At 48.3% G+C, this 25,482-nt stretch overlaps 1 protein-coding gene across 43 annotated transcripts in view; it reads left to right on the plus strand.

The window, feature by feature from the left end:
- The window catches only part of MAP4K4 (mitogen-activated protein kinase kinase kinase kinase 4), a 173,981-nt gene that overhangs the window by 72,400 nt on the left and 76,099 nt on the right, over window positions 1-25,482 (plus strand). For all 43 annotated transcript variants that reach the window (XM_024116611.3, XM_024116613.3, XM_055088950.1 and 40 more), the window contains one exon: window positions 9,600-9,656. In XM_024116611.3, coding sequence (XP_023972379.1) covers window positions 9,600-9,656 — 57 coding nt within the window. The remainder of the gene's footprint in view (window positions 1-9,599; window positions 9,657-25,482) is intronic.

Raw genomic sequence — 25,482 nt, forward strand, 5'->3', positions numbered from 1 at the left:
GGCCTCTCCCGTTGCGGAGCACAGGCTCCGGACGCGCAGGCTCAGCGGCCGTGGCTCACGGGCCCAGCCGCTCCGCGGCATGTGGGATCCTCCCGGACCGGGGCACGAACCCGCGTCCCCTGCGTCGGCAGGCGGACTCCCAACCGCTGCGCCACCAGGGAAGCCCAACGACCTGTGGTTCTTGAGAGGACCCTCCTGCTTTTAAAGCTGGCCTCTCAGCTGCTGTGCCAGGTGGTGCTGGTCCCTTCTGCGGTCCCTCCACTCCAGTCACGGTGCCGTCCACCGGGACCAGGCCTGCTACCAGGTGTTCATTTTTCATAGTTAACAGGCCCTACTGCAGAAAGTTGTTTTTACCCCCGTTTTTCAGAGGAAGACAGCGGTGTCCAGAAAAGGCTGAGGAACTGGCCCGAGGTCACCCTCGGTGTGCGCCGGAGCGAGTGGGGCTTCCCTCCTGGGCTCCTGACTCCAGTGCCTGCTTTGGGCACCATCATGCAGTATTTACACATCTTAATACGTGATACAAAGGAACTAATGAAGAAAATAGTTTCTTATTTTTCTCCTTGAAAGGTATTAACAGAAGTTTTAATCATAAAAATACTGATGACGTAGAAGAGAAAGGTGAACTCATTATTTTTAGGAGGTTCAGATAGTCAGCAAATATGACAAGAATGTATTTTATGCGCAGCTCTTGCTGTGAGAGCCCGTAAGTAGGTGGTGTGTGTTTCGTGGGCCGTGTGTGTGTCTCCCTTGGTCAGTTTTCTTTTATCCAGCGCTGAATCACATCACCTTCAGGAGGACAGTGTTTGGATTTATCTTGTCCGCGTCACATTGTTGGTTTCAGGCCTAGCGTTGCCAGATTTGACTCTGCTCAGCTGTGGACTATGGTGCCTTATTTAGTGGCTAAGCTAGAAGAATAGCTTCATACACAGGTTTACCTCTAGTAAAGGGTTTGGAGGTTTTTTCGTGCTGTTAAACCTTCTTTTGTTATTTTAAACTAAAATTGCTCAGTCTGAAGTCAGTTGGGTTTTTCTGGTGAGTAGCGGAAAAGGCAGCTGCAAGCGTGTAATAAATGTTAGCAATAGATGCTTGCAGAATCCAAGATCTCCATTGTTTTCGATGCTTTGATATGAAGACTTGCCAATGCCTTTTCTTTTACTCTCAGTGTGAGAATGGATATGCTAAGTTTTTGCCCTTCCTTGTGTTTGTGGGCCCTTTACTATTGGTGCTTTTTAATTTGCTGGTCTCCCTCTTACAACGTAATTCCTCACACTTGACGCCATAGCCCAGACACTGGCTCGCACCTGTGCTGCACCGCAGGGCTGTTCCCTCCTTGGAAGGGGCACTGTCTCTTCTAACGCAGCTGCACCAGGTGTCTTTATGAAGCAGCTGCCCACCCACTGCCCAGGCACGCACGCACACACTTTGAGGGAATCACTCCTAAGCGCTCACGGTAGTGCCTCTTCCTCGGGCCCTTTCATTCACGCGCCCATCCAGGTTGTCTCCACTTTGCAACAGGAGGGGGCGTTTGCTGCAGTGATCGCTCACCTAACTGGAACTTAGCTTGCTGTCTGGTCAGCCTACCCGCCCCCATATCTGTTCTAGAACGCAACCGAAAGTGACAGAACAGGCATGCAGAGCCCAGATGACTGGGCCCTTTCTTTGCTGGAGTCAGAATGTTGCTGCCTGACGTAATAGTCCCTGTGGCTGTCACTTAATTGCAAGGACAGGATGGTAATTGATGTTCATAATGTTTTCCCTGAGCCATTAAGAAAAGCATCTTTAATGTCCTCAAGATTTCAGGCTTTAGAAAGGTTTCCAGACCATCCAGATTGGTCTCTTAAGAAAAGAAAAGACGTGTTGCGTAAATTATTTCACTTTTACTACCTGCTAACTCAGATGTGCAACAAAAAAGACTCGTTCATTGGGGGTGGGCGCTGGGTAGTGGGGGTCTTACCCTGCTATTGGTTTTGGCTGTTTCATTCTTCGTAGAAGTTAAAAGTCTGCACATTCTCTGCTACTGAGGCATAAATTTCTTTAAAGGGGGTGTTGTTGTAGGGTGAGGCAGCTCCAACCTAAGAAAGGCAGAATTCTACATGGAGGTCTTAGTTTTAAACACTTCAGGGAATAGAAGCGTGGTTCTCTTACTAAATCACGAGTCTTGGTCTCATAACACTTACCTGTTCCTGTGCTTTCTCTCTCTTGCTGCTCATCCACAGCCCTGAACATGGGACGGAGGGAGAAGCAGATGAACAGATCTTGATTATGATAATAAATAGTAGTTGCAGGGATACAGTGCCTGCCTGACACTGGGTCTGGGCTTTGGATGAGGAGTGTGGTCAGAAAGTGTGTGTCACCGGCGTATCCTGTCGCCCTTTACTCCTACTCTGGCGTCAGGAGGTGGCTAGGAGACTGAGTTCCTTCCCAGAGCGCTCTAAGCTGTCTCTCTCCCACGTTAATTACCTGGTTCCTTATCTTACATGGCTCCTGGGGTGCTGTCTGGGTAACACACCCTCTCCCTCTGGTTACAGTGTGGATTTTTTGGCGGACACTTTCTGGAAAAGAACACTCATGAGTGGGGTCTGTGGTCTTGGGACTTACAGCGCAGGACCAGATAAGCTGGTCTTTGCCTTTGGGGTGGATGGACGTGGAGCCTTAGAAAGTGGTCAGTGCATCGCCCGGTGCTGAGCTCATGCTGTCCCTTACATGGTCAGGTTGCTTTCATGTTTGCCCTTTAAAACAAGGACATATAAGGGGGAATCATAATTGGAATTAAAACATTTTTTACAGACTTAATTTGTGGGCTTCCCTGGTGGCGCAGTGGTTAAGAACCTGCCTGCCAATGCAGGGGACACGGGTTCGAGCCCTGGTCCGGGAGGATCCCACATGCCACGGAGCGCCTAAGCCCGTGAGCCACAACTACTGAGCCTGCGCTCCGCAACGGGAGAGGCTGCGACAGTGAGAGGCCCGCACACCGCAATGAAGAGTGGCCCCCACTCGCTGCAACTGGAGAAAGCCCTCGCACAGAAACGAAGACCCAAAAATTAAAAAAAAAAAAAAAAAAAAAAAGAAAGACTTAATTTGTAAAGAGCAGTTTTAGGTTCACAGCACAATTGAGAGGAAGGTACAGATTTCCTATACAGCCCTGTTCCCACATTTGCGTAACCCTCCCCCATTATTAGCACCCCTTCCCCCCCAGTGGTACAGGTGTTAAAACTGATGAACCTGCATTGACACATCGTAATCATTCGCTTTACATTAGAGTTCACTCTCGGTGTTGTACATTCTGCGAGTTTGGACAGTATATGATGACATGAATCCATCATTATGATATTGTATGGAGCATTTTCACTGCCTTAAAAATCCTTTGTGCTCTGTCATCTCCCTTCCCCACTGGAGTTTTTAAGTTAAACTGTCAGTGATGTGAGTGAGACATCTGGGGAGAGAATTGACAGACCAGCTTTGGCTGAGCCACTAAATGGTCTCCTTTTAGCTCTCTGGGTTTACTTTCTCATTTGTAAAATCAACCATTTTGATGAACTAGGCTTGCCTGTTCTTTAAGCTTTTGGACGTTTCAGAACATAGTTATATGTTTTTGTGACACAGGTAATTGACATTTGTTAGAACATGTTTGTTACGAGTCTGACCTTCTCACACCAAAACCCCAGCTAAGACAATGAGTGCATATCTTTATGGTAACAAATACTATGTAGTCCAGAAAAGATATGAGAACTTGAATTTGGGCTTTCTCATACAAGCGTGGAGAAGCGATTTTCAAAATTCAGAATGCATAAGAATCACTAGAGACGGGATTAAAAAGTCCTGGATTCCTGCACTCCACTTACAGAAGTCTCACGTTTGGGTCTGAATCATTGGGTTCCCCCCTTCCCCTGGGCTGGCGATGCCTGCACACCTGTCCCTTTCTGGGATTTGGTGAGGATGCTTTCCAGTTCAGATCTCAAGGGGTCCACCTCCTGCCCCCTGAAATCGCTGGGGCTACCAGGCAGTCCTTGCAGACCCCCTGCGGCCCTCACAGTGATGTCTTTCTGACTATACCTCTAAAGGTACTTCATGTCACCCAGAGCCGTTGGCTTCACCCTGTCCTGTTTCCTGAGTGTTCCTGCTACAGAGTAGTGTTTTTCTGTCACCATGTAACGCTCCTTCTCGTGGACTGTTTTGCAGCCTTCAACCACCAGCTCCCTGAAGGCAGGGGCGGTGGGCTCTCCCTTCACCGTGTGGGGCGTGTCCCGGCCACTGGTTAAGTGCAGCCCGCCCTCTGCTTACTGAGGTTGGCGTTGATGGGCTTTGCTCTTAAGCAAATAGAAAGCCAATTTCAGGCAGCTAATCTGAAAAGTTTTCTTTCAGATTAAACTCAGCAGAAAGCAAAAGCATTATGATCTCCAATACTGCTCACATACCTTCAGATTCCCTAGAGAATTCCTTTGGGATGTTCTTTCATTGTCTTTTGCTGATTTCTCATGAGAGAGAAAGGCCAGGGATTGAAAATCAGTTTTTATTATTGGCTACTGCATTGCCGTGTTTGATTATAATCACTTAAGGTATTTAAGCTGTAGCACACTAGCCTTGGCAGCCCCTCTGGAAGTTGGTTCAATAGGACTCTTGCGGTCCTTTCTCTCTGAAGGTCCACGGCCTGGTGTAGGAAACAGGTCTGCGTGTGAGTCCTGAGCCAGTTAACTTAATCCTCTCCAAGCCTCACTTTTTCCATCTGTAAAATGGGGATAACGGTACCCATGCTGGGTTGTGTGAGGAGTAAAGGATAACGCACACAAAACTCTTTGTTCACTAAATGTCCCAAGAGTGGGGACATCCTGGTGCCCCGTGTCCTGTCCTCACGGCCTGTCTCCAGGTGTCCTTGCTGGAGTTCAGGCTGTGAGTGCACACTCACAAGTTCAGGCTTGTGGAGGCAAGAAGATACCTGTCATCCCTAAGGGGTGTTTACCTACCGCTCATAGTGTCACAGACTCAAGAGATCCCCTTCTCTGACTTTCTTGCCTGAGTTTCCTCTTGTGGAGGAGACCCCGGAATATATTTGCCTCCCCGTGAGCATACTTTTTTTTTTTTTGGTCCGGCAAGGTACTTGCAACGTCACAGTTATTCAATAAATATTTGTGGAACAAAGGAAGTTCCAAGAACTGTAGTAAGAAAAGATGAATCATGATCCCTGACCAGAAGAAAATGAAATTAATATTTGCAAACCGATTAGACACCATGATAATTGAGAAGTGCTGGGTCTGAATTTCAGTTTCCCTAACCTAGACTTTTATGCACTACAAAATATCAAAAATAGTTTTTCTTTCAGGGCCAATATTGGGCATATTTTAAGTTTTAGGGGCAATAAGAATGTACCACTGAACTCTTCGCAAAAGATTTCTCCCTTCTCAGTTTTCTGGAAAAAAAATTTTTTTAAGGAGTTCACAATTTCAGTCATAGAGATAAAGGGCTTAAATGCTTTGTTTTGCTAATTGGAAGAGTTAAGATAAAAAAGGTTTACTAGTTCCGTTCTTGTTTCTCTGGGTCAGGGATAGGAAGGCTCTGGATGCCTCAAGGAAGAAACATAAATATCACTGAAATAATGCAAGAGTACAGAAAGGGTACATTAAATTTTAGACTTCTTGCTTCTGCGTGAAAAAGTAAACGTAGAAGTTGTGTTCAGTCATTTCAAACAATCACGAGCTCCGTCCCAGCGAGAGTACTTACTCATCACATGTATTTTAGTGGAGTTATTGGGGTTCTAGGTAAAGGTTATGCGGCGTGAGGTAGCTTCCTAGTACTTGGCGATAGTGGAAAATTAGGAAGATAGGAACCTCACCATCTTTTTCTCTGGGGATTTAAAAGCTCCCCTTGAATGCTGTTCCTTCTGCCGTTGGCTCCCCTCTGTGGCTGACAGACAGACTTCATTAGAGGCAGACAGACCGGCTGCCACAGTGCCCGCATCTTAAAACCATGTGGTGGTGTGTGTTTTCCTTTCTTTTCCTTCTTGGAACTTGTGTCCTAAATGAAATACGTATTTGCAAATGCAAGGTGGCCCTTGCGACCCAGAAGCGTGCGGGAGAGTTGACAGGGCGTTTTCCTCAGCTTGGACGGCTGCTGAGGGTAGTTTGAGTTTTCCTTTTAAAAAGAGAAGCATGCGTCTTCCTCATTTAAAGACCAGAAAGGAATCAGGTGCCACGAAGTCTGTTCCTTTGCACGTGATCACACGCATATTAACACGCGGTGCAGTCGGCCGGCCGGAGCTTTCCTCCTCAGGCTATTTTGTTGGCCCTTTTGGTACCTTGACACAAAGATGGCCCAACTCAGCACACAGGTTATGACTTCTGTTAGTTTCACATTTGGAGGTTTTCTTTTTTTCTTCTTTTAAAAAAAAACTTAGAGCAGTGCATTATTTTAGCACCCCACTGTATTGGCCGGCCTTTTGAAAACAGAAATGGGCCGACATCGACTGGGTTTGAGATAGTTGCAGATGGAACTAGGGAGCAGGGTCAGGGGATCGGCGTGGCTCCCTGGTTGTGGGGAGAGGAAGACCGTCCCCTGGGTGCGCCCTGCGTGCCAGGGGTGCCGTCTGGGTGGAGGTGCCGTGCACTTTGTTTATAGCCTGCCGTATTCTAGAAGGGGCTTTAGGTCCCTTAGCACACTGGATCCCACAGGGACCTTAGGAAGCTTGTAGAAGTTAAGCAACTTTTCCAAGGAAATTACAGCAGTTGAGGTAGCAGAGGAATGAGAGTCCAAGGCTGCCCGGTCCCACATTCGTTTCTTCCAGCATGTTGTCTTGATTCTTGGGAGGGAAGCAGAATTCTTAGTTTCCTGATTTAAATTTAAACTCAAATGGACCTGATTCTTCTGAAGGGCCTGGTGTGTGTTAGTGAAGGCTACTGCCTTGCGTGGGCTGTCCTTCAACACAAAAATAACGATTTCTTGTTAGGTCCCAATTCCATCCTCCCGCAGTGAGGGAGTCTCGTTCTACGTGAACAAATAGAGAGAACCCACGACCCTCGGCTTTCACACCATCGTCACACTGCTGAGCCTGCAGAATACACGGTGGCTTTGAGGCCAGGCGCTGAGGGAGAAGAGGAAGGTGCCTCTAATTTAGAAACGTCTGGGGAGGTTTTTCTGTCGGCCTGAGGGTCGGAAGCTCGGGAGGCCCTCCCTCCTCCGCATCTCACCGACACACTTCTGTCTCACCACCTGCCCTCCTGAAAAGCGGGGAAGCTGGACCGCTCCCCGGACATGGCCTCGCATCGCTTGGTTCCATCTGCGAGAAGGCTGCTGTGGTAATTTGGACGTGACCCCGCTGCAGGAGGAGTAGCGGGCATTTGTTTTCAGATGTGAGGGCTGACCAGGGGTGAACGAGCTGGGCTTCGTGTCCCTCACGTGGAAAGGCCTGAAGGGTTACCTTGTCCTCTTAAGTTCTCCTCTTTCTTCTTGGCTTCTCGGAAGCTGTACCTTGGCTTCGGGGCCGTGTTGCCCGTCCTAGTCGCCTGGTTGCTCGAGTCTGTGCTGGTAAATCCATGTCCTGTCATGGGTGGAGGGAAACAGGTGCAGCCATATTTTACCACCAGGGCTGCACCTGACCCTGTGCCATGTGCTGTCCTTTGCCCCTCGGTTGTTCTTACTGACACCCCTGTGCTGTGGACAGCGCTGTCACCCCGCCGACGGGGGACGGGGGCCCCCGCGTGGAGGAGGTGCCGGGTGGGCACCGCCGTGGCGCCCCAGCCGGGCGCTCTGTCCCGCAGCTGCAGAGGCTCATCGGTGCCGTGTGTCCGTGTGAGCACGGTCCGGAGGGGGAGCCTCCAGAGCCCGGAACCCACGCGTGGAAGCTTGAAACGAGCGGGTCAGAGGTGGACACATCCACGGACGCTGGCTGTCGGACGGACAGGGAGTAGGTAAACCGTGGCCGTTCGAGTCGGACCCGTGGGCCCGGGTGCCGTGAGCAGGCGGCTGTTTCCTGACACGGGGTTGGTTCCCCCGCCGCCGCCGTCGCCACGGTGGGGCTGGTCCTCGGGCCGCGTCAGGGGCCGAGCGGGGACCGACAGACAGGGTGGCGCTCCTCTCGGGGTCGTGAGTCGCCCAGCCGTGAGCCGAGCCGCGGTGCGGGCTGTGCCCTGGGCGCGGGGCATGCAGGACAGCGTGACGTGGGCACGAGGGCCTGGGGAGGCCGGGTGGCTGGAAGGGCATTTGGGGACTGGCATTGGGGCCGGTGACCAGGCAGGAGGCAGGGCTCCTGGGACCGCCCGCGTGGGGCCCCGCGCCGCCCGCTGCAGAGGCAGAGCTTCTTCACGTGTCTGACTGGATGCCGGGATGGGGCCACCCTTCTGAGCCCGAGGACGGGGGCCCTGCGGGTGGGTGATGCTGGAGCGAGGTGCCGGGCCTGTGGGCTTTATTTGTCCTGCTTTCCCGTGTCTAGGCTGTCGCCCAGCCCTGCTTGGTGAGCTCCTGGGCCGGCGCTGGACCCGCTCCCGCTGTGACCGCGGAGAGTTGAGAGAGAGTTGTAATTCAGCGTCATTTTCGTGGAACTGTTTTGTCCAAGTTGTAATTTGAGTCCCTGCCCAAGCTTTGCAGAATAAGTGGAGAGCTTTCCTCAGGTTTCAGGTTCTAAAGTTCACAGCTCTTTCCATCGCGAGGCCACGAGCGAGGCCGGCTCTTGGAGACAGTGGGGACGTGCCTTCTGGTTCCCGTTTGCGGCCGCGGGAGCGTGTCCACAGAGCCCTCGAGGAGCCGGTGCTCAGGGTGTCAGGGCAGCTCTTGTTGCTCTCCTGAGAGATGCCCAGCAGGGCGCTGCAGGATGGGTAGGGATTAAGTCCCTCGCTCCTCGTCTGGGGGAGGGGACAGGAGAGCCGCCCCAGCCTCGTCTGTAATGCTCCTGGCGTAGACTGGGAATTACGACAGCGCTCTCTCTGTGCCCCCATCGCTTTGTGTACCCCCTTTATTCCGAGTAATTATGCTCCAGCCTCCCTGCATTGGGCTCACAGGAAAGCTTCGAAGAAGACGCTCAGTGTAACTCTTGTAAGATCAGGTAATGGGTATTGGGGGCGTACAAGCGGAAAAGGACTGTTACCCGTTTCTGGCAATAAATAATATCCACACTTTTTTGGTCATTTCCTTCACGTGGAATGTTGAGAAGGGAAGGCTGGTCAACCTGATGTATGGAAGAGAACATTATTTCCGTCGTTCAGATTGAGAAGTAATGATACGTAAATGAAGCCCGGGAAAGAAAGAGGGAATTGATTCTTTATCAAAACTCCTTTGTTCTAATTGTTTGGTTTATTAAGCGTGGTTCACGAGTCTTACACACCAGCAGAACCATACTGTTCTATTGGAGAGCATAGGACTCTCTCATCGTCACTTTTGGGGAAAAAGTACAGAAGAGGTGACTTGTCGAAACTTCAGCCATTCTGTACTAATGACCGTGCCCAAGAGGTGACTTGTCGAAACTTCAGCCATTCTGTACTAATGACCGTGCCCAAGAGGTGACTTGTCGAAACTTCAGCCATTCTGTACTAATGACCGTGCCCAAGAGGTGACTTCAGCCATTCTGTACTAATGACTGTGCCCATATAATTCTCTTTCTTTTTTCTGTTTTTCAGGGTCGACATGTTAAAACAGGTCAGCTGGCAGCCATCAAAGTTATGGATGTTACTGAGGTAAGCTTGGGTCACAAGTGTTTTTGAAGAAATCGTTAGATAAAAAACAAGGATCCCCCTGTCTCTCCAGCCCACCATTTAAAAGGAATTGTTGTGTTTGGAGAATCGATCTTAAGCAAATTGCACTCATGTGACACCGTGGGTTCAGAAGGGCCAGCAGATGAGCTGGCTGAGGTTGTTGCAGATGGGTCTCAAGTAACTAAGAATCAGTAGCATTTTCTTTCTTTCTTTTTTTTTTTTTAAAAAAAAACACAGCTGAGTGATGTCATCCTTGACAATATAATGGACCATAATTGGAAACATCTTCTCTAATGGAAAAGAAAAGATTTGAGAAGGGATCACAGAGGTCACCTGAGTAGGGAGGTTGAGGTTGGTGTGTGGGAAAAGCTTCTCTGGGGTATTAGGGCCACATTTGGGCCATTTCTTTTATTTTTAACATGGGGAAGGAAAACAGATACAGCCAAGTTCCCAGAGGTTTGAAAACAGAAACATCTGCTAGAATGCTGAGCAGATTGTTGGCAAAATTTAGTGGCAAAAAATAGTCCTTGAAATGGTCACATGAGGATTTACTGTGTAGCTTTAGATGGGAAAGAGGAGAAATTAACTCTAATGAAAGGTAAGTGTGTGAGCCCGCGTGTGTGCGTGTACATATACTCATGAGTCCACATTTAATTTAAAAAAAATAGCCATGGGTTATAATGAGCCAAATCCATCTTACTTTAAATTATTTTCGTCTGAAACTATCCGCTCATGATTGCTTCTAGCTTTGCCTAATTATGAATAAGATTTACATCATATATCACAGATTCTAGAGTGAGTTAACCAGAAACCATGAGGATTTAGGATGCCTTTAAATCAGGCCCTAATCTCCTAAGCCTGGGGTCCATCGGGGGAGAAAATGGCTAAAGTGGTCTCAGGTGTGCGGTTGATCATCTAGAGGGGCTCCTTCTCCACCCTCTTCTCCCCTCGGTCTCTAGTAACATGCTCATCGCCAGCATGCATATTGTTTTAGTAAGAATTAGAAATGCTGTCTCTGGACCACGGGGCAACTGGTAGAACCTTATACAGATATTTGAAGATGTGACATTTTATGAGGTGACTGCTCTCTTTTCTCTGTCTTTTTTTAATAATGGAAAAGTACCATTGCTTGGCTGGCCAGAAGATTCTTGTAACCTCCTGGGCGATTTCTAGTGATCCTGTTGGATTCTTTCCAGTTAAATGTTAATTTTAAGGTTACAGAGCAGTGAAGGAGCCGCCAATTCTGACTTCCTGTGATTTAAATACCGCAGTCGGTTACTGATGAAGTGCCCTGTGCATGGACCGATCGGGGCCCTTCCCACCGGGCCTCTGTTCACGCTTCCGTGCAGGTGGCTGGTGGTGTAGCTGGAGCCTGCGTCGTCTGACAGTTATCCCACCCTCCTGACTCGGTTACTGCCAGGCTTGGGGTACCATTTTAAACGTAATCTTTGGGAATTCTATGACGCGTTTGCCAGCCCTGAGAGTTGAGGTTCTTTCCTGGCTTCAACCCGTGCTGCCCTGGCTGACACGCTGCTGACATCTCCAAGGGCATCGAAGCGAGCTTGTCAGCTCTGTGGATGTCCGTGCAACGTATGATCATTGCTTTTAAAAAAAAGTGTACAACATAGGAAAGTAAAAAGGCACGTTAAATCCTCATTCTCCCCTACTTGGAGCCATCAGAGTCGGTGCCCTGGTGCGTTTCCTCACCATCATCTCTCTGCGAGCACGGCTGTAAAACACGTACCCATGTGTGTAATAGACACTTTTGGTGAGCTGCATACAAGAGGTGTTGCGTTGCCTGAAAAAATCAGGCGGTGTTGGACAAGTGCATTTTCAAGATTCCTTTAAAAATAATTATGCAGAACCCCTGTGTTCAGGTAAAATGAAAACCAGATGGTGAGTCTTCAGAACAAAATACAAACCCAATCAACCATTTACTGTGTTGGCCTCTCAGTACTGTTTCTTGTGTGCTGTTTTCATGCAGTGACCTCTCTACAGAGTGACCTTGGTGCTGTAGCTTGGGGCACACTCAGCACCCCGAGCAAGTGTGATTGCGGGGGGAGAGCTTGTGCAGCCGGGCCCCTGGAGAGCAGGCCTCCCCCCCCCCACCCCCCACCCCCCCACACACATCAGGGGCCTGCCTCTCGGCTCTTCTTGCAAAGTTGAGGGCGTTGGCCGGTGTGGGACCTGGGAGCAGGCTGGCAGGAGGGAGAATTTGCAGCTGATGTTTGTTGTTGCAGCTCCAGCAGGAGGGGCTGTTGTAGAGGGTTCTGTGGCTGAGAGCGGCGTCCTGCGCGGTTTCAGACTGACTCGGTTTCATCTCAGGAGCAAAAAGTGTGGATGCTTATCCTTAGGAAGCATCACAGACTCGTCCTGCTGGTTGAGCCTATTCCTTAGGTGAAATTGAGAGGCAGTTACCAGGCTACTGGTTATTCCTCAGGTTCCGAAGGCCAGAGGAGAGCAGGTGTGGGGAGGGAGGTGGCCCGGCTGCTCTGCCCCCGCCGCCCCCCCCCCCCCCCCGCTGTCAGCTGTCGGGGGGGAGCGGGGGGGGGGGGGGGGGGGCCCGGCCTCCCCGCCCCCCGCCCCCCCCCCCCCCCCCCCCCCCGCTGTCAGCTGTCAGCAGCTCTGAATAAACACACTCCAGGCTGGCTGCCCCGAGTCCACGTCACCTGCCGCGCTTGATGATGTGACCCTGGAAAACAAAGCAGACCGAGAATTCACGTTTCGCCCTGGGGTGAGGTGCCAGGGGCTGCCTGGGAAACTGAGGGGTCTGGAAAGGAGGCATTTATTTGCTCGAGATGGACAGATGTCTTTATGTTTCTTCTTGGGCTTGCACTATTTTAAGAATCGATTTTCTTTAGGATTTTGATGGGTTCTTTTTAAAGAAAGCGTGTCATTTATCTGATTGGTGGCGGGAAGGGTTGAAGGACGTGTTCAAACTGGACAAGACCAGGACATGAGATCTATAATGTGTTGTTTTTGTTTTTTAGATAATTATAGATTCACAAGAATTTGCAGGAAAGTGTACAGGGAAGCTCCTTGTACCCTGCACCCAGTTTCCCCCAGGGGTAACATCTTGTATATGTATAACTATAATACGGTGTCACAACTGAAGTCCTACACAAAACAAAGGCAGCTAAGGATTCGACCAGGACTCCAGTGTTAGATTATAGCAGATATGTCTGCCTGCATGGCTTAGAACCAAGGCAGCCACGGACACTGATACAGTCCACAGAGCTTATTCAGATTTCCCCAGTTTGACACGCGCATGTGCGTGTGTGGTGTGATGCGTTTTGAGGGATACTTGAGTTGGTTGTTTGAATTCTTGATAGCCCCTTCATTTCAATCTTTGTGTCTCAATGTCAACTTGTATTATTCCCATCATGCATAAGGGACTGAGAGTTTGTTTCTTGCAGTTGGGGTATCACATTGTTTCTATTTAACACTCTGGAAGGTTAAAAAAAATTATCTAGATCAGTAATTCTCAACTCGAGCGAGGTCCATAAACTCTTTAGGATTTGTTTCTGAGAATTGAATTTTGTGTTTTCATTTTAATAAGTCCTACCCAACTTTTTATTATGAAAATGTTCATAATTACAGAACTGTTCAGAAAATGAACATTCTCTACCCTTCTCTAGATTCAACAACGGAACATTTCATTTGTGTGTGTGGTACATGCGTATTGTTGTGATACCAAGATGCTTCACTTGTAAATACTTGAGCACTCTTCTCTTAAAATACAGTCATAATCGTAATACCACCTGAGAGGGCGCATGGTTTCAGATCGTCACCTACTGTTGTCAATTTCAATATCCTCCGTTGTGGCGAGAAAGGTTTTCTAACCATTTTTTCCCAGTCGTAGTCGGGTGGAGGTTTATGCATTACATTTGGTTATCTTCTCTCTTTTCTTAAGATCTTTTTAAAAAAATCGAAGCATAGTTAATTTACAGTGTTGTGTTAGTTTTAAGTGAACAGCAGAGTGATTCAGTTATACGTACACATACATATATATATATTCCTTTTCAGGTTCTTTTCCATTATAGGTTATTCCAGGATACTGAGTGCAGTTCCCTGTGCTCTGCAGGAGGTCCTTGTTGTTTCCCTGTTTTATATGTAGCGGTGTGTTTATGTCAACCCCCCACACCTAATTTATCATCCTCTACCCCACCCCCCATTATCCTGTCTGGTAACCATAAGTTTGTTTTCTATGTCTGTGAGTCTGTTTCTGTTTTGTGAATAAGTTTATTTTTACATATGCGTGATATCATATGCGTGATATCATATATTTGTTTTTCTCTGACTTCACTCAGTCTCTGTGTTCTTCCACATTGCTGCAAATGGCATTAGTCCACTCTTTTTTATGGTTGAGTAATATTCCATTTTATATATATCCATTGACGATAACTGGGTAGAGAACATGAGGTACATATATATACAGAACGGTTAGCTTATCTCTTAAGTCACTTTTGCTCTAGATCAGTTCCTCTGCACCTCCATGTCCCTCCTACTCTTTTTTTTTTTTTTTTTTTTAAGCGAAATCGACTTTTGGAAGAGCTCAACCAATTGTTTGGTAAAATACCCCACATTCTGGATTTGTCTGATAGTTTCCTCATGTTGTGTTTTAACTTGTTCCTCCTCCTGTATTTCCTGTAAACTGGAAATTAGGTCGAGGCTTGATTAGACACAGAATAAGAATTTTTTGGCAAGAACACCTCATTGGTGGCATTGGGCTCTTGCTATTGCGTGACCTCGGGGGACGTGTCCATCCTGATTGTCCCAGTGTTAGTGAGGCCAGTTTGACCTCTTGATGGAGGAGGCGACTGCAGAGTTCCCCACCGTCGGGGGGCGCCCTCAGCTCTGCACTGGGGAGTAATCTGCAGGTGATGCTGTGTGAATAGTTACGATTGCAAGGTGGTGGTTTTCAGGTTCTGTCTTCTAGGCTTGTTAGCTTGCATCAGTCTGTAAAGAAGAGTTTCCTTTCTTACCCACTCCCACCCTTTCTTATTCTAGATACTGCTGTAGACATGGGCAGCTTTACTTATTCAGTGTGTTGCCATCTGTTGTAGCTGCCATTAGTATTATTTAATGAAATCATGCCAGATCTGGCCATGGGAGCTCTTTCAGGACTGCCTTCTGTAGCCCTTTGATATGATCCCATTAGTTTTTGAGTATTTCCTTGTTTTTTGGCACAAGTAGATATTTGAGGCTCATCTTCCAGAATCTGGATCCCTTCCCCTGAGGAGCCTTAGTTCCTTTCAGTGGGAAATGCATTTAGAAGCCAATATCTGGATGCTAAGTGTGCTCATCGCGGATGAGGTTTTCTGCTTCTAGGCCCTTTTAGTAGGCAGAGCTTGGTAATATATTTTTCAAAATCAATTTTTCCTTAATTTTAAAAATCTTGTGTATTTTATATTTCTTTCTCTTTTTTCCTAGCCTGAAAAATCTTGGTTCCTAATAAAATATTTGTTTTCTTTATCCTGTGATAAACATAAAATCATTTCAGAATTACAATAACAGTGTTACTACTTATCAATAGGCATGGAGTGAAGTTTGATTTCTCTGAAGCTGTTTTTGTCCTTAGGCTATATCTGTGACAGATTTACAGAGTGCTATATTCAGAAGTTACTTGAAATACTAATTTCTCTGTATGGTTTATCAATTTGATATGTAGCTACTAGCTTCAGTTTCTATTTTAATTCATTTATAGGGTTTCCTTTTTCTCCTGATTTAATTTTTGAATGTGTGAATCGTTTACAGGTTTCACAAGTCAAAACTATATGAAAAGGCGTATATTTCAAAATATAACTTTAAAAAGCTTAGGCTTGATCGTCTGGATGATGGACCACCTTATACCCAAATACTGCCGTGCAGTTCCGTGCCCTTATTTGTGTTTGATAATTGCTTTGGGCAAAGGAGGGCTCATCCTCTTGGGGTGATGCAGAGAGAACAGAGGCAGACAACATGTAGTGCTTTATTGGCAGACAGAGATGAAGTGGTGTTCTGTGGGCTGACGTTTTGCCGCAGCCCATCACTACCCCCAGTCCAGTCTTTGGGCTGGGCTGGCCCCATGGTCCTTCCTTCACTAGGCCTTCCTGGCGTAGGATGGGGTCAAAGTGGTAGATTCTCAAAGTGTGGTCTCCCAGCAGGTGCACCTGGGAGTTTGTTAGAAACGCGATGTCTCAGGCTCCATCCCAGACTCCTGCATCAGAAATGCTGGATTGGGGCCCAAAATTCTGGGTTTTAGTAAGCCCACTAGGGGATTCGGAGGCACCCTCAGGTTTGAAAACCCTTGTTTTAATGGACCATAAGGAAAGAAGCCGCCCCCTCACGCCTGCAAGTTGAAGGATTCCGGCTTAGAGACACTGACCCTTCGTGCTCAGGAGCACATTGCTAGTTGGATTTCAGGGACTAGATCTCAGATCTCTGCTTCTCACCTCACAGAACCTTTGAAAGTATTAGCAGTTTTAAGTGTCAGGCTCTCAGTAGGCTTATTGATAGAGCTGATATGATCTGGACCCTAAGGGATGGGTGGCTATTGCCCATCAGATCAGCCAGAGCAGACTGTCTTTTAGTCCCAACAGCTGAAGTGTTGGTGATTGGTAATTGAGGCAGATTCCTTGGAGGATGGGAAGATGCTGGGCCTGATGCCCACGGGGGTGCAGGACACTGGTCGGCAGGTTTTGGTGGGTGCCCTCCCTACTCCTGGCACCGTGCTCCTAGAGATGGGAGAGAGAGAGCTGTGTGAAACTAGCCTCTGCCCGTGGTCAGGCTGGGGAGGCAGGTGCCACAGAAGAAGCGGCCCGACGTTGGGCACGTCGGATGGGCTCGGATGGGCTGTGAGCGCCGTCTGAGCTGGGTCCACGGAGGAGGAGACAGGTGCTCGCTCCCGGGGTGTTCCTGCTCAGGCAGGAGGGAGCAAACCCGCTCACCCCGGCGACAAAGCAAGGCCCTGTGAGGCCTGCAGCTTCACCACTGTTCAGGTGGAGGGGAGCACGAAGTACTGATCGCGCTGTTCTTGTCTAGACAGCAGTGAGAGCAAAAGGAAGGGAGGGAGAGGTCTCTGTAGACGGACCTATTGTCCCTTCCTCCTGGTCCTCAGAGGCCAGTTAGATGCTGCGGGCCTTACAGCTTGGTCCTGGCTCCTGGTCCCCAGCCTCCTGTGGCTCCGGCAGGCCGGCCACGGGACCGACCCCGTCATCAGGGGAGAGGTCAGTGCGTCAGTGTCAGCCGTCAGCTTCAACAGCAGGCTGTGTGCCCCCTCTTCCAAATACTCTTTCCTTATCTTCTGTTTCTTACCTACCCTGATGAACTACCTTCTCTCTCTTAGCTGCTGAGAGGGAAATGATGTACAGGTTTGTGGGATGCTAAATTTTATCTGGCATTTTCTTACCTTCAGTAACTTCTCCCTTAATTTGAATGATCTTGATATTAGAGTTCAGCTTCCTAATTTGGATTGGCTTCCTTCCTCAGCGTTTCTGTAGATAAAGGTCACAAGTTGTACCTTTTTTTTTTTTTTTTTCGGTAGGTGGGCCTCTCACTGTTGTGGCCTCTCCCGTTGCAGAGCGCAGGCTCAGCGGCCATGGCTCACGGGCCCAGCTGCTCCGCGGCATGTGGGATCTTCCCGGACCGGGGCACGAACCCGCGTCCCCTGCATTGGCAGGCAGATTCTCAACCACTGCGCCACCAGGGAAGCCCAGTTGTACCTTTTTTTTATTATTTTAATATGGGTATAAGGCAAGTCCTTGAAGAAAAGTTCTTAAAGTTAATTAGAAATTGATTAAGCTTTGATTTATTATAATTAAAAAATATGGCAGTAATTTTGAGAACCCGTAGTCCCCCTGTGTCCCCAAGCAATCACACCCTTATTTTCACAATCACCTCCCTAAGAAGACTTCTAAGATTTTTTTTTTCCCTAATCACCCCAATGAAAGTTTACAGTTTGCACACATCTGCTCATGTACTGTACGTGTATCTTTATACATAAAAGTGGTAGGTTTTGGGCTTCCCTGGTGGCGCAGCGGTTGCGCGTCCGCCTGCCGATGCAGGGGAACCGGGTTCGCGCCCCGGTCTGGGAGGATCCCACGTGCCGCGGAGCGGCTGGGCCCGTGAGCCGTGGCCGCTGGGCCTGCGCGTCCGGAGCCTGTCCTCCGCAACGGGAGAGGCCACAGCAGAGGGAGGCCCGCATACCACAAAAAAAAAAAAAAAAAAAAAAGTGGTAGGTTTTTTTCCTACACCTCTTAGAACCACTTTTCATCCCCTTAGAGGGCGATGTCACCCCATTGAGAACACTTGGTGTAGAACAAATAAGCGTGGACCTTTTACAAAAGAGCTAGGGTGTGTTTTGTACTATTCCTAATACTTCCTTCTTTAAAAAGTCCGCTAGATACTAGAATTCATCTTCAGTGACAAAGTGTAGAGTGGATGAAGTGAACTGATAGTTTTTAAGGACTTGTGCCAGGCGTTGCACTGGGTGTGGTACAGGCTTGGCTGGAATTCATGGATGTCCTTCTCCCCTGCATCTACAGCAGATGGAATAACAAAGGTGGGACTTGGGCCACAAGAACAGACTGGCTGTAAAGCTTGCTCCTCTTCTTTTTTAAATTTCACATTTAAATTTTCTTGAAGTATTGATTTACGGTGTTGTGTTAATTTCTGCTGTACAGCAAAGTGACTCAGTTATACATATATACATTCTTTTTCGCATTCTTTTCCATGATGGTTTATCACAGGCTATTGACTATAGAGTTCCCTGTGCTCTACAGTAGGACCCTGCTGTTTATCCCCCTTGTATATACTAGTTCGTTCGCCTCTGCTAATCGCAAACTCCCAGTCCGTCCCTCCCCCAAACTTACTCCTCTTCTTTCTGAATTCCACTCTCCTTCTTTCTCTAAAAGTAATATGAAGTTAACTTAGGGTTAAGCCAAACTGCTCAGCAAATAGGTACCTGTGGATGTGTTTTAAAGATAACTGTGCTGGTGAGGATGTGACAGTGAGATTTTGTAAAGGATTAGGTTTTTTGTTTTTGTCAAGGATAGAATGTGTTTCTATTCGGGATTGATTTCTTCTAATTTAAGAATGTAGCTGGGAACTTAACAGAATACGGAAATTCTCCTGTTCTTGTCTATTTCATAAGTAAATAAGTAGAGGAAGGTTAAGGCTAGGTGAGCTGTATACTTTAGATGTTGTGTGTTTTTCACACCGAAAAGCCTTCCTTTTATGTACAGATGACAACACGATGTCACGAAGGTGGTTGACTGACCTGCCCAGAGTTCCGTAGCTCACGCCAGAATAGCACCCCGAGCTTCTTTTCATTTGCACTGTGACATCTCCTGCTTCACTCTGGGGGCACAGCTCTGTGTCCTGCACTTGGGGTCTAACTAGCGCCAGGTAACTAGTCACAATGCCCAGTGAGTTGTAGGTACTCACATCTTTGATGAATTGAACAGGGTGTTCTGGATTTGGTGGGCACTTGGAGAAACATGTAATAGTTGTACAGTATTGGTTTCATTGTCCAAGAAAACTATAGTAATGTATTGTTGCAACAGAGAACTCTTGGAGGTATGACCGTGTTTTATAGCATTCTCATTTTTTGTAATAAAAAATATTAAAAATAACCGTAGGCGTTACACATTAATCATAAATAAATAATAGTAAAACCTGCTCTTCCCACTTGAACTACATTCCTCTAGGAAAGAAAATAAAGGAGTCTCTTAAAATTACCAGTGGTTAGAAAGAGTGAGAACATTTCTGGCTTTTGTTTTTAGAATGGTCACTGAACTAATAAAAATGATTTATTTACTTTTCTCCTTTTTCCTGTGAACATAAGTTTGAGGCCTATAAATATTTTTCAAAGTGAATTTATAGTTTATGAGCCTCATCGAAAGTCGGCCGCATTTATTTAATAGTCACGTCCTGGCTTTTACTGTAAGACAGTGTTAACACCTTTGGTAGACTAGGGCCTGGAGTTCAATTTAATAAAGCTTCAGCTTCCTTACCTGTAAAATGGAATAATAATTCCTACTTCACAGGCTTTTGTCGGAATTAAAATTATATAATAGATGTAAAGTGTCTAGCATATAATTTTCACACGGTGAATGAGGGTTTCTTTGTTCCCTTCTCATTAAAGATATTAAAACAGTATAACTCATCACTTCTGCTGAAGACGCTTTAACACACACACCTGCCCTCCTGAGCGGCTGTTCTCCGACCTCTCCAGGTGGCCCTCCTCCTCTGCGTCCATCCTCCCTGCAGGCTCCTGCCTCAGGTGGCTTCTTTGTTCCCCGGTGTGTAGTCACACTGTCTGGTTCTTGGTGACCACTTTTGTCTGGCCCTGTGAGCTGTCTGCTAGGGCTGTTTTAATGGCTACCTGGAGAGCAGTTTCCACATGATCGTTGCATGCTTACGTTAATTCTGTACTGGGTCATAAACTCTGTGGGGAGCTGTTTTAGGATTCTCATAGCCTTTCCAGGCTTTGGACAGAGCCCATCACATGGGTGGTGCTCAGCTTCTCTCTGCTGCTTCTGAAGAGTGTCCTGGCAATTTTAAAGGAGAATTTCCAAAGTGTTTTGAGTGTTGGCAAAAAAAAATACACACACACACACACACACACACACACACACACACACACACCCTTTTATAACAATAGAGACAGCCCTTATTTTAATATGTATGTATTTTTTCTGTTGCTTTGTGGTTTACAAAAAAGAAAGAAAATTAAATCAGAAAAGAAAAAATATTACCATCCATTCTTACTGGAAATAAGAAAAAATACTCATGGTTTTGGTCAGATGCAGTTTGTGTTCATTGGGACTGGAAAGGGCATATGTCAGCCAACCATGGTTTGCGGGCTTTTGTTTTCGTGTCTTTAAATGCTGTTCATGAAGTTGCTCTAACTCATTCATTTAAACAATTACTAAACACTTAGTCTTTTTTTTTTTTTTTTTTTTGGGTTCAAATTTCAGTCTGGCCACTTGTTGGCTGTGTGATCGTGTAAAATTACTAATACCTACTAATACTAATACACCCAAAGGAGGCAGGCTTCTGGGTCCTGAACTTCTGCTTCTAAATCTCTGGTGACTTCTCCGAATGACCAGCTTACCTTAAATTCAACCCCTCTGCAATGTATTTGCATCTGTCAGAGTGTTGTGAAATTTCACACTACATTTAATGGACAATGAAAGCTAAATTTAAATTTTGTTTTAGAAAGGAAAGGTGCTTAGGCGAATTGCTTCAGAAGTCCGCAAAGTCTTACCAAGGTCGATAAACTAGAGGCACAGGTGTGTAAAATAATCCAGTCCTTTGCAAGAGGCTGCAAATTTGAAAAAGGTTTACTGTATAAGCTTCATTCTTTTTTGCGGTATGCGGGCCTCTCACTGTTGTGGCCTCTCCCTTTGCGGAGCACAGGCTCCGGACGCGCAGGCTCAGCGGCCATGGCTCACGGGCCCAGCCGCTCCGCGGCACGTGGGATCCTCCCGGACCGGGGCACGAACCCGTGTCCCCTGCATCGGCAGGCGGACTCTCAACCACTGCGCCACCAGGGAAGCCCAACACTTAGTCTTTTTAATGCAGACTCTTCTCAGATGTAGGGTGGAATAGAAAGATTAATTTTGCTCCAGAAGGAGCTGTTCTTAGTCTCTTGGTAAAATAAAACTTGCCCTGAAAAGGAGCTCTTTGTAATCGTTGATGAGCCCTCCTCTCCAGGCAGATGCAGCTTCCCTGTCACTTCATGAATCGAAGGCATTTTTCTAAGGAAAATAAATAGTTGTATTTAAAGAACACACCCAGCAATTTTTGTACAACCTGAATTGCTGTTTTTAAAAATATGGACACTGTACTTTAACAGCCCCATCCTCCCTCCCCATCAGCTTTTTTTTAAATTTGGGGGCTATAAATGCAAAATTTTATTTTAAAATCTTGATACTTCCCTTCTTCCATTCCTAGCAAACTTATTAAAAAAGTTGTGCCTTGGAGGTCTTCGAGACCATCTTCAGGCTTAGTGATTCCCTAGAAGGACTCACAGGGCTCCGTCTGTAACTGCGCCCTCAGCTGTGATTTACAACCAAGGAAGGACACAAAGCAAAGTCAGCAAAGAGGCGCATGGGATGAGGTCCAAAGGAATCCATGCACAGACTTCCAGGAGTCCTGTCGCAGTAGAGTCAGGTACATAATTCCTCCAGCAGTGAGCTGTCCTAACACGTGTGCAGTGCTCTCCACCAGGGAAGCTCCTCAGAGACGCAGTGCCTGGAGTTTTATTTGGAGCCGGTCACGTAAGCACCCTCTGCCTGGCATGTACCTGAAATTTCAGACTCCCTGCAAGGAAGTAGGTGTTCAGCATACACCGTATTGCCTGTTCCAACGACCCAGGAACAGGGAGCCACCCTTCTCAATCCAGGGGCTGGCGGGAACCCCCCCCAAACCCAAGCTCCGGGTGCCAGCGCAGGCCGCAGCTTTGCCCACAGGCCTCTGCGGGGGTGACAGCCTAGCGCCTGGGGCTCAGACTCTGCAGCATTTCATTGGATGCCTGGCCTCCTGTGAGCCCCTCGTCTCCCCCGCAGCCTGCCCCGCCCGCAGCCGCAGCCTTTCTCCGCGGGGGGAGCCCGCCTCCTGCTCAGGGCGCAGAGGCCCTGGCGTCCTGCGGCCGCTGCCTTCCCGTCTCGAGCCGCTCACCGCGCCTGTCGGCAGGTCCTGTGAGTGCTGCCCTCAGACGGTATCCAGTTTGCCTCAAAATCGTCGTGGCCGGCGGCGGCCAGTGGGGACGGCCGGGCCACGCGTCAGTCACTGTTGACGCCGGATTAGAGGTACGAGGGGGATGGTGAGCCCTTTTTTCTGCCTCTGTATATTTGAAATTCATAAGACGTTAGCATAGTTTGTGAGTCTGTAAGAAACTCTTACACATGTGAATCTTGCCTGTGTGAGTGTGTGTGTGTGTGTGTGTGTGTGTGTGTGTGTGTGAAGCAGGCCATGCCTACAAGAAGTGCACAAAGGACAAATCCAGGACATTTCTGAAAACTGAGCTCACCCCACTCACGAATCAGCAAGAAACAGAGCGTAGCTGGCAGCCCAGGAGCGCCTGGTGGCCCTTCCGGTCACCACGCCTCCCCCAAGAGTAACCAGCCTCCCGACTTCTAACGCCATCCACCGTATTTGCTGTGTCTGTGGTTGATGTGCACGGAACCATAGCTACTGCTGTGTCCGCTTCTGTGACTTAACCTTACGTTTGCGAGAGCCGTTCACACTGCCGCACGTAGAGGGCGTTGGTTTATTCTCTCTGCCCTTCGTGTTCTGCGACGTCACACCAGCTTCCAAGAGAACAGTCTCCTCCGGGGGGTGTGGAGTTGGCCGAGTAGCCTTGTGCCTGCTTGCGTGTAGCAGGTGCTGAACTGAATGGCTACAGAAACAAGGAAATTGGCCTGGTGGAGGAAGTTCTCCTTGAACGGGTAAGAGATGCTCAGGTGCACGTTATAGGGAAAAGAGACTTTCGCTTCTTAGCTTCGGTGTTCTGGGCGTGAGTAAGTATTTCTTTTCTGGTTTAATTTTATCTGCTTAACTGCAGGAGTCGAGAGGAAGGTTGGTGTCGCTGACTCTTCCGAGGATCAGGGACAAGGTGCCCTGTGGGAACTTCCCTCTGGACTCCACCTCCCTTGGCTTTGGGTTCCCGCTGTGGCAGGTCTGCGGCGGGGAGTTCTTAGCCAGCGCCCTTGAGGAGTCTCCGCATCCCGCCGCTGCCGACTCTGCTCACCCTCCTTGAGCCGCTGGTCATTTTTCCGCGGCCTGCGATCTTGGCAGGGGTCCTCCGCTCCCCGCTTCAGGGATGGAGGTTTGGGGCGGCATGCAGACGGGGAGATGGCCCCTGACAAATGGGATTCCAGGCCAGCCCGAGTTCTTGCCCCCCCGCCCTGTCCAGCCTCCCTCCCCCTGCTCCAGCCATGGTCCCTCCCAGACCCGCACAGGAGAGCCCCTCGGCACTCGCTCTCCTTTTTGATGACAGGGGTGTTTTAAGACGACACACAGCAAAGCCTTCGGTGCGGCATTTTGTTGTAGCCTTAGGGCAGCAGGAACAGTCGTAACTGTTAGGTCGAGGGACTGTGTGGTCCTGTGGTGTTTCCTGAGGACGCGTCCCCTTCCATGGGCCCCTGGGTGACCGCTTCTCCTGTGAGAGGAGAAGGTGGTTATACCAGGAAAGAGCTGGCACCCTCCTTGTTGTGGTTTCACTTCAAGGAAACATCTAGTCTCCTCTCACTATTTTGTTCACTCGCTGGAGAGGCTGGATGTGTTTTTGCCTGAGGCTAGACCTAAAGAAGAGCCCGTCGTCGTTACTGTTTCTCCTTAAGTAGTTTAGAAGGAAGAAAACAGTTTATTTGGAAAATAACTGCAGACATGGTTTTGTTCAAAAGGGGGAAGGAAAAGAAGACCCTTGGGAGAGAGGAGCCCCGTTAAAATTTGGGATCGGGAGGTCCAGCAGCGGTGTCTCTCTGGACCTTTGCGAGAGCAGGGGCCGGGCTCGACTCGACTGTCGCATACGATGCCGTGCTCGCGGACCCGCCTGTTTTGAGGACGTGATAAATGTGGACCTGACGCTCTGAATGATGTCCCCGTGCGTGCGGTCCTGACTCTTCTGAATGGTGAGGGTGGTGTTGGGCGATAGGGCTCACCCAGTTCCAGCGGGTTTTTTTCTCTCTCGCTTCCCCTACCTTCTTTTACCTAACACGACACGGCTTTATGCTGGTTTGGGGAAGTACGGCGACATGTCTTGCCGTGCTGGTGTAAGTGCTTCGCGATGATACCATGGTTCACATGGGGTGTGTGGCGGCGGAGGTTTAGGGTACCTGCCGTTTTCGCTTAGTTCACGGACGGAAGGGGCAGAGGTGGAACATCAAAGATGCTTCTTCACGGTGAAGTCTAACAGAGTGAGTGGTTATTTCTTCAAGATAAGCCCCGCGCCTTACCAGTAACCACCAGTTCTCGTTATTTGCCTCTGTGTTAGTGTTTTCCCCTAGGGTGGGGTGGGGAGCAGCTGTGCATTGCTCCTTTCTTTGCTGGTCGGGTTGGAGATAACTGGACCCACGTGCTGGATGGTGTGGGTGCACCGTGCGTGGGGTGGCGGCCTGGAGCTCGTGGAGAGGGGCTGCTGGCACCGTGCAGGTCCGAGGACTCCGCCTCTTCCTCTTACCACACAGCGCCCGTGCCTGTGGCCCTGCCCCGCTTCCGATACAGCAGAGTTCACAGCCGAGGCGCTTCAGTAAAGCCGAGGTCGTCACCGGTGGAGAATGTTTTCTTAACTGCTCTGGTCATGCGAGCTTAGATGGCGTAAGGTCTTCTGGGCCTTTGAATGTTGCTGGTGAGTTCTGTTCATCCTCGCCTTCCCCCAAGGGAAGTCTAGTACACGTCACAGTGGTGAGTTTTATGGTGTATAAATTCTGGCTCTGTAAAGCAGTTGGAACCAAAAGTCTCAATGACTTCTAGATTACTGCTTTTGTTTTTATTTTTACTTATGAAATGTAGATATTCTAGGGAGAAAATCCAGAGAAAAATGAAAAAAAGCATTTCATAATTCTGTCCCCTTGGTTTCTTTACTGTTAACATGTTAATATTAGTATTTTTCTAGTTTCATAGAGAGAGAGAGATGTATATATATACATATACATGTAAAATTGTTCTTTCAGTGGTGAAATGGCCTTTTCTCTTACAAATGGCCTTTTCTCTAACATTAAAAATAATATACTCGTCTAGGGGCTTCCCTGGTGGCGCAGTGGTTGCGCGTCCGCCTGCCGGTGCAGGGGAACCGGGTTCGCGCCCCGGTCCGGGAGGA

Source organism: Physeter macrocephalus, chromosome 12 (genome assembly GCF_002837175.3).
Source record: "Physeter macrocephalus isolate SW-GA chromosome 12, ASM283717v5, whole genome shotgun sequence".
NCBI lineage: Eukaryota > Metazoa > Chordata > Mammalia > Artiodactyla > Physeteridae > Physeter > Physeter macrocephalus.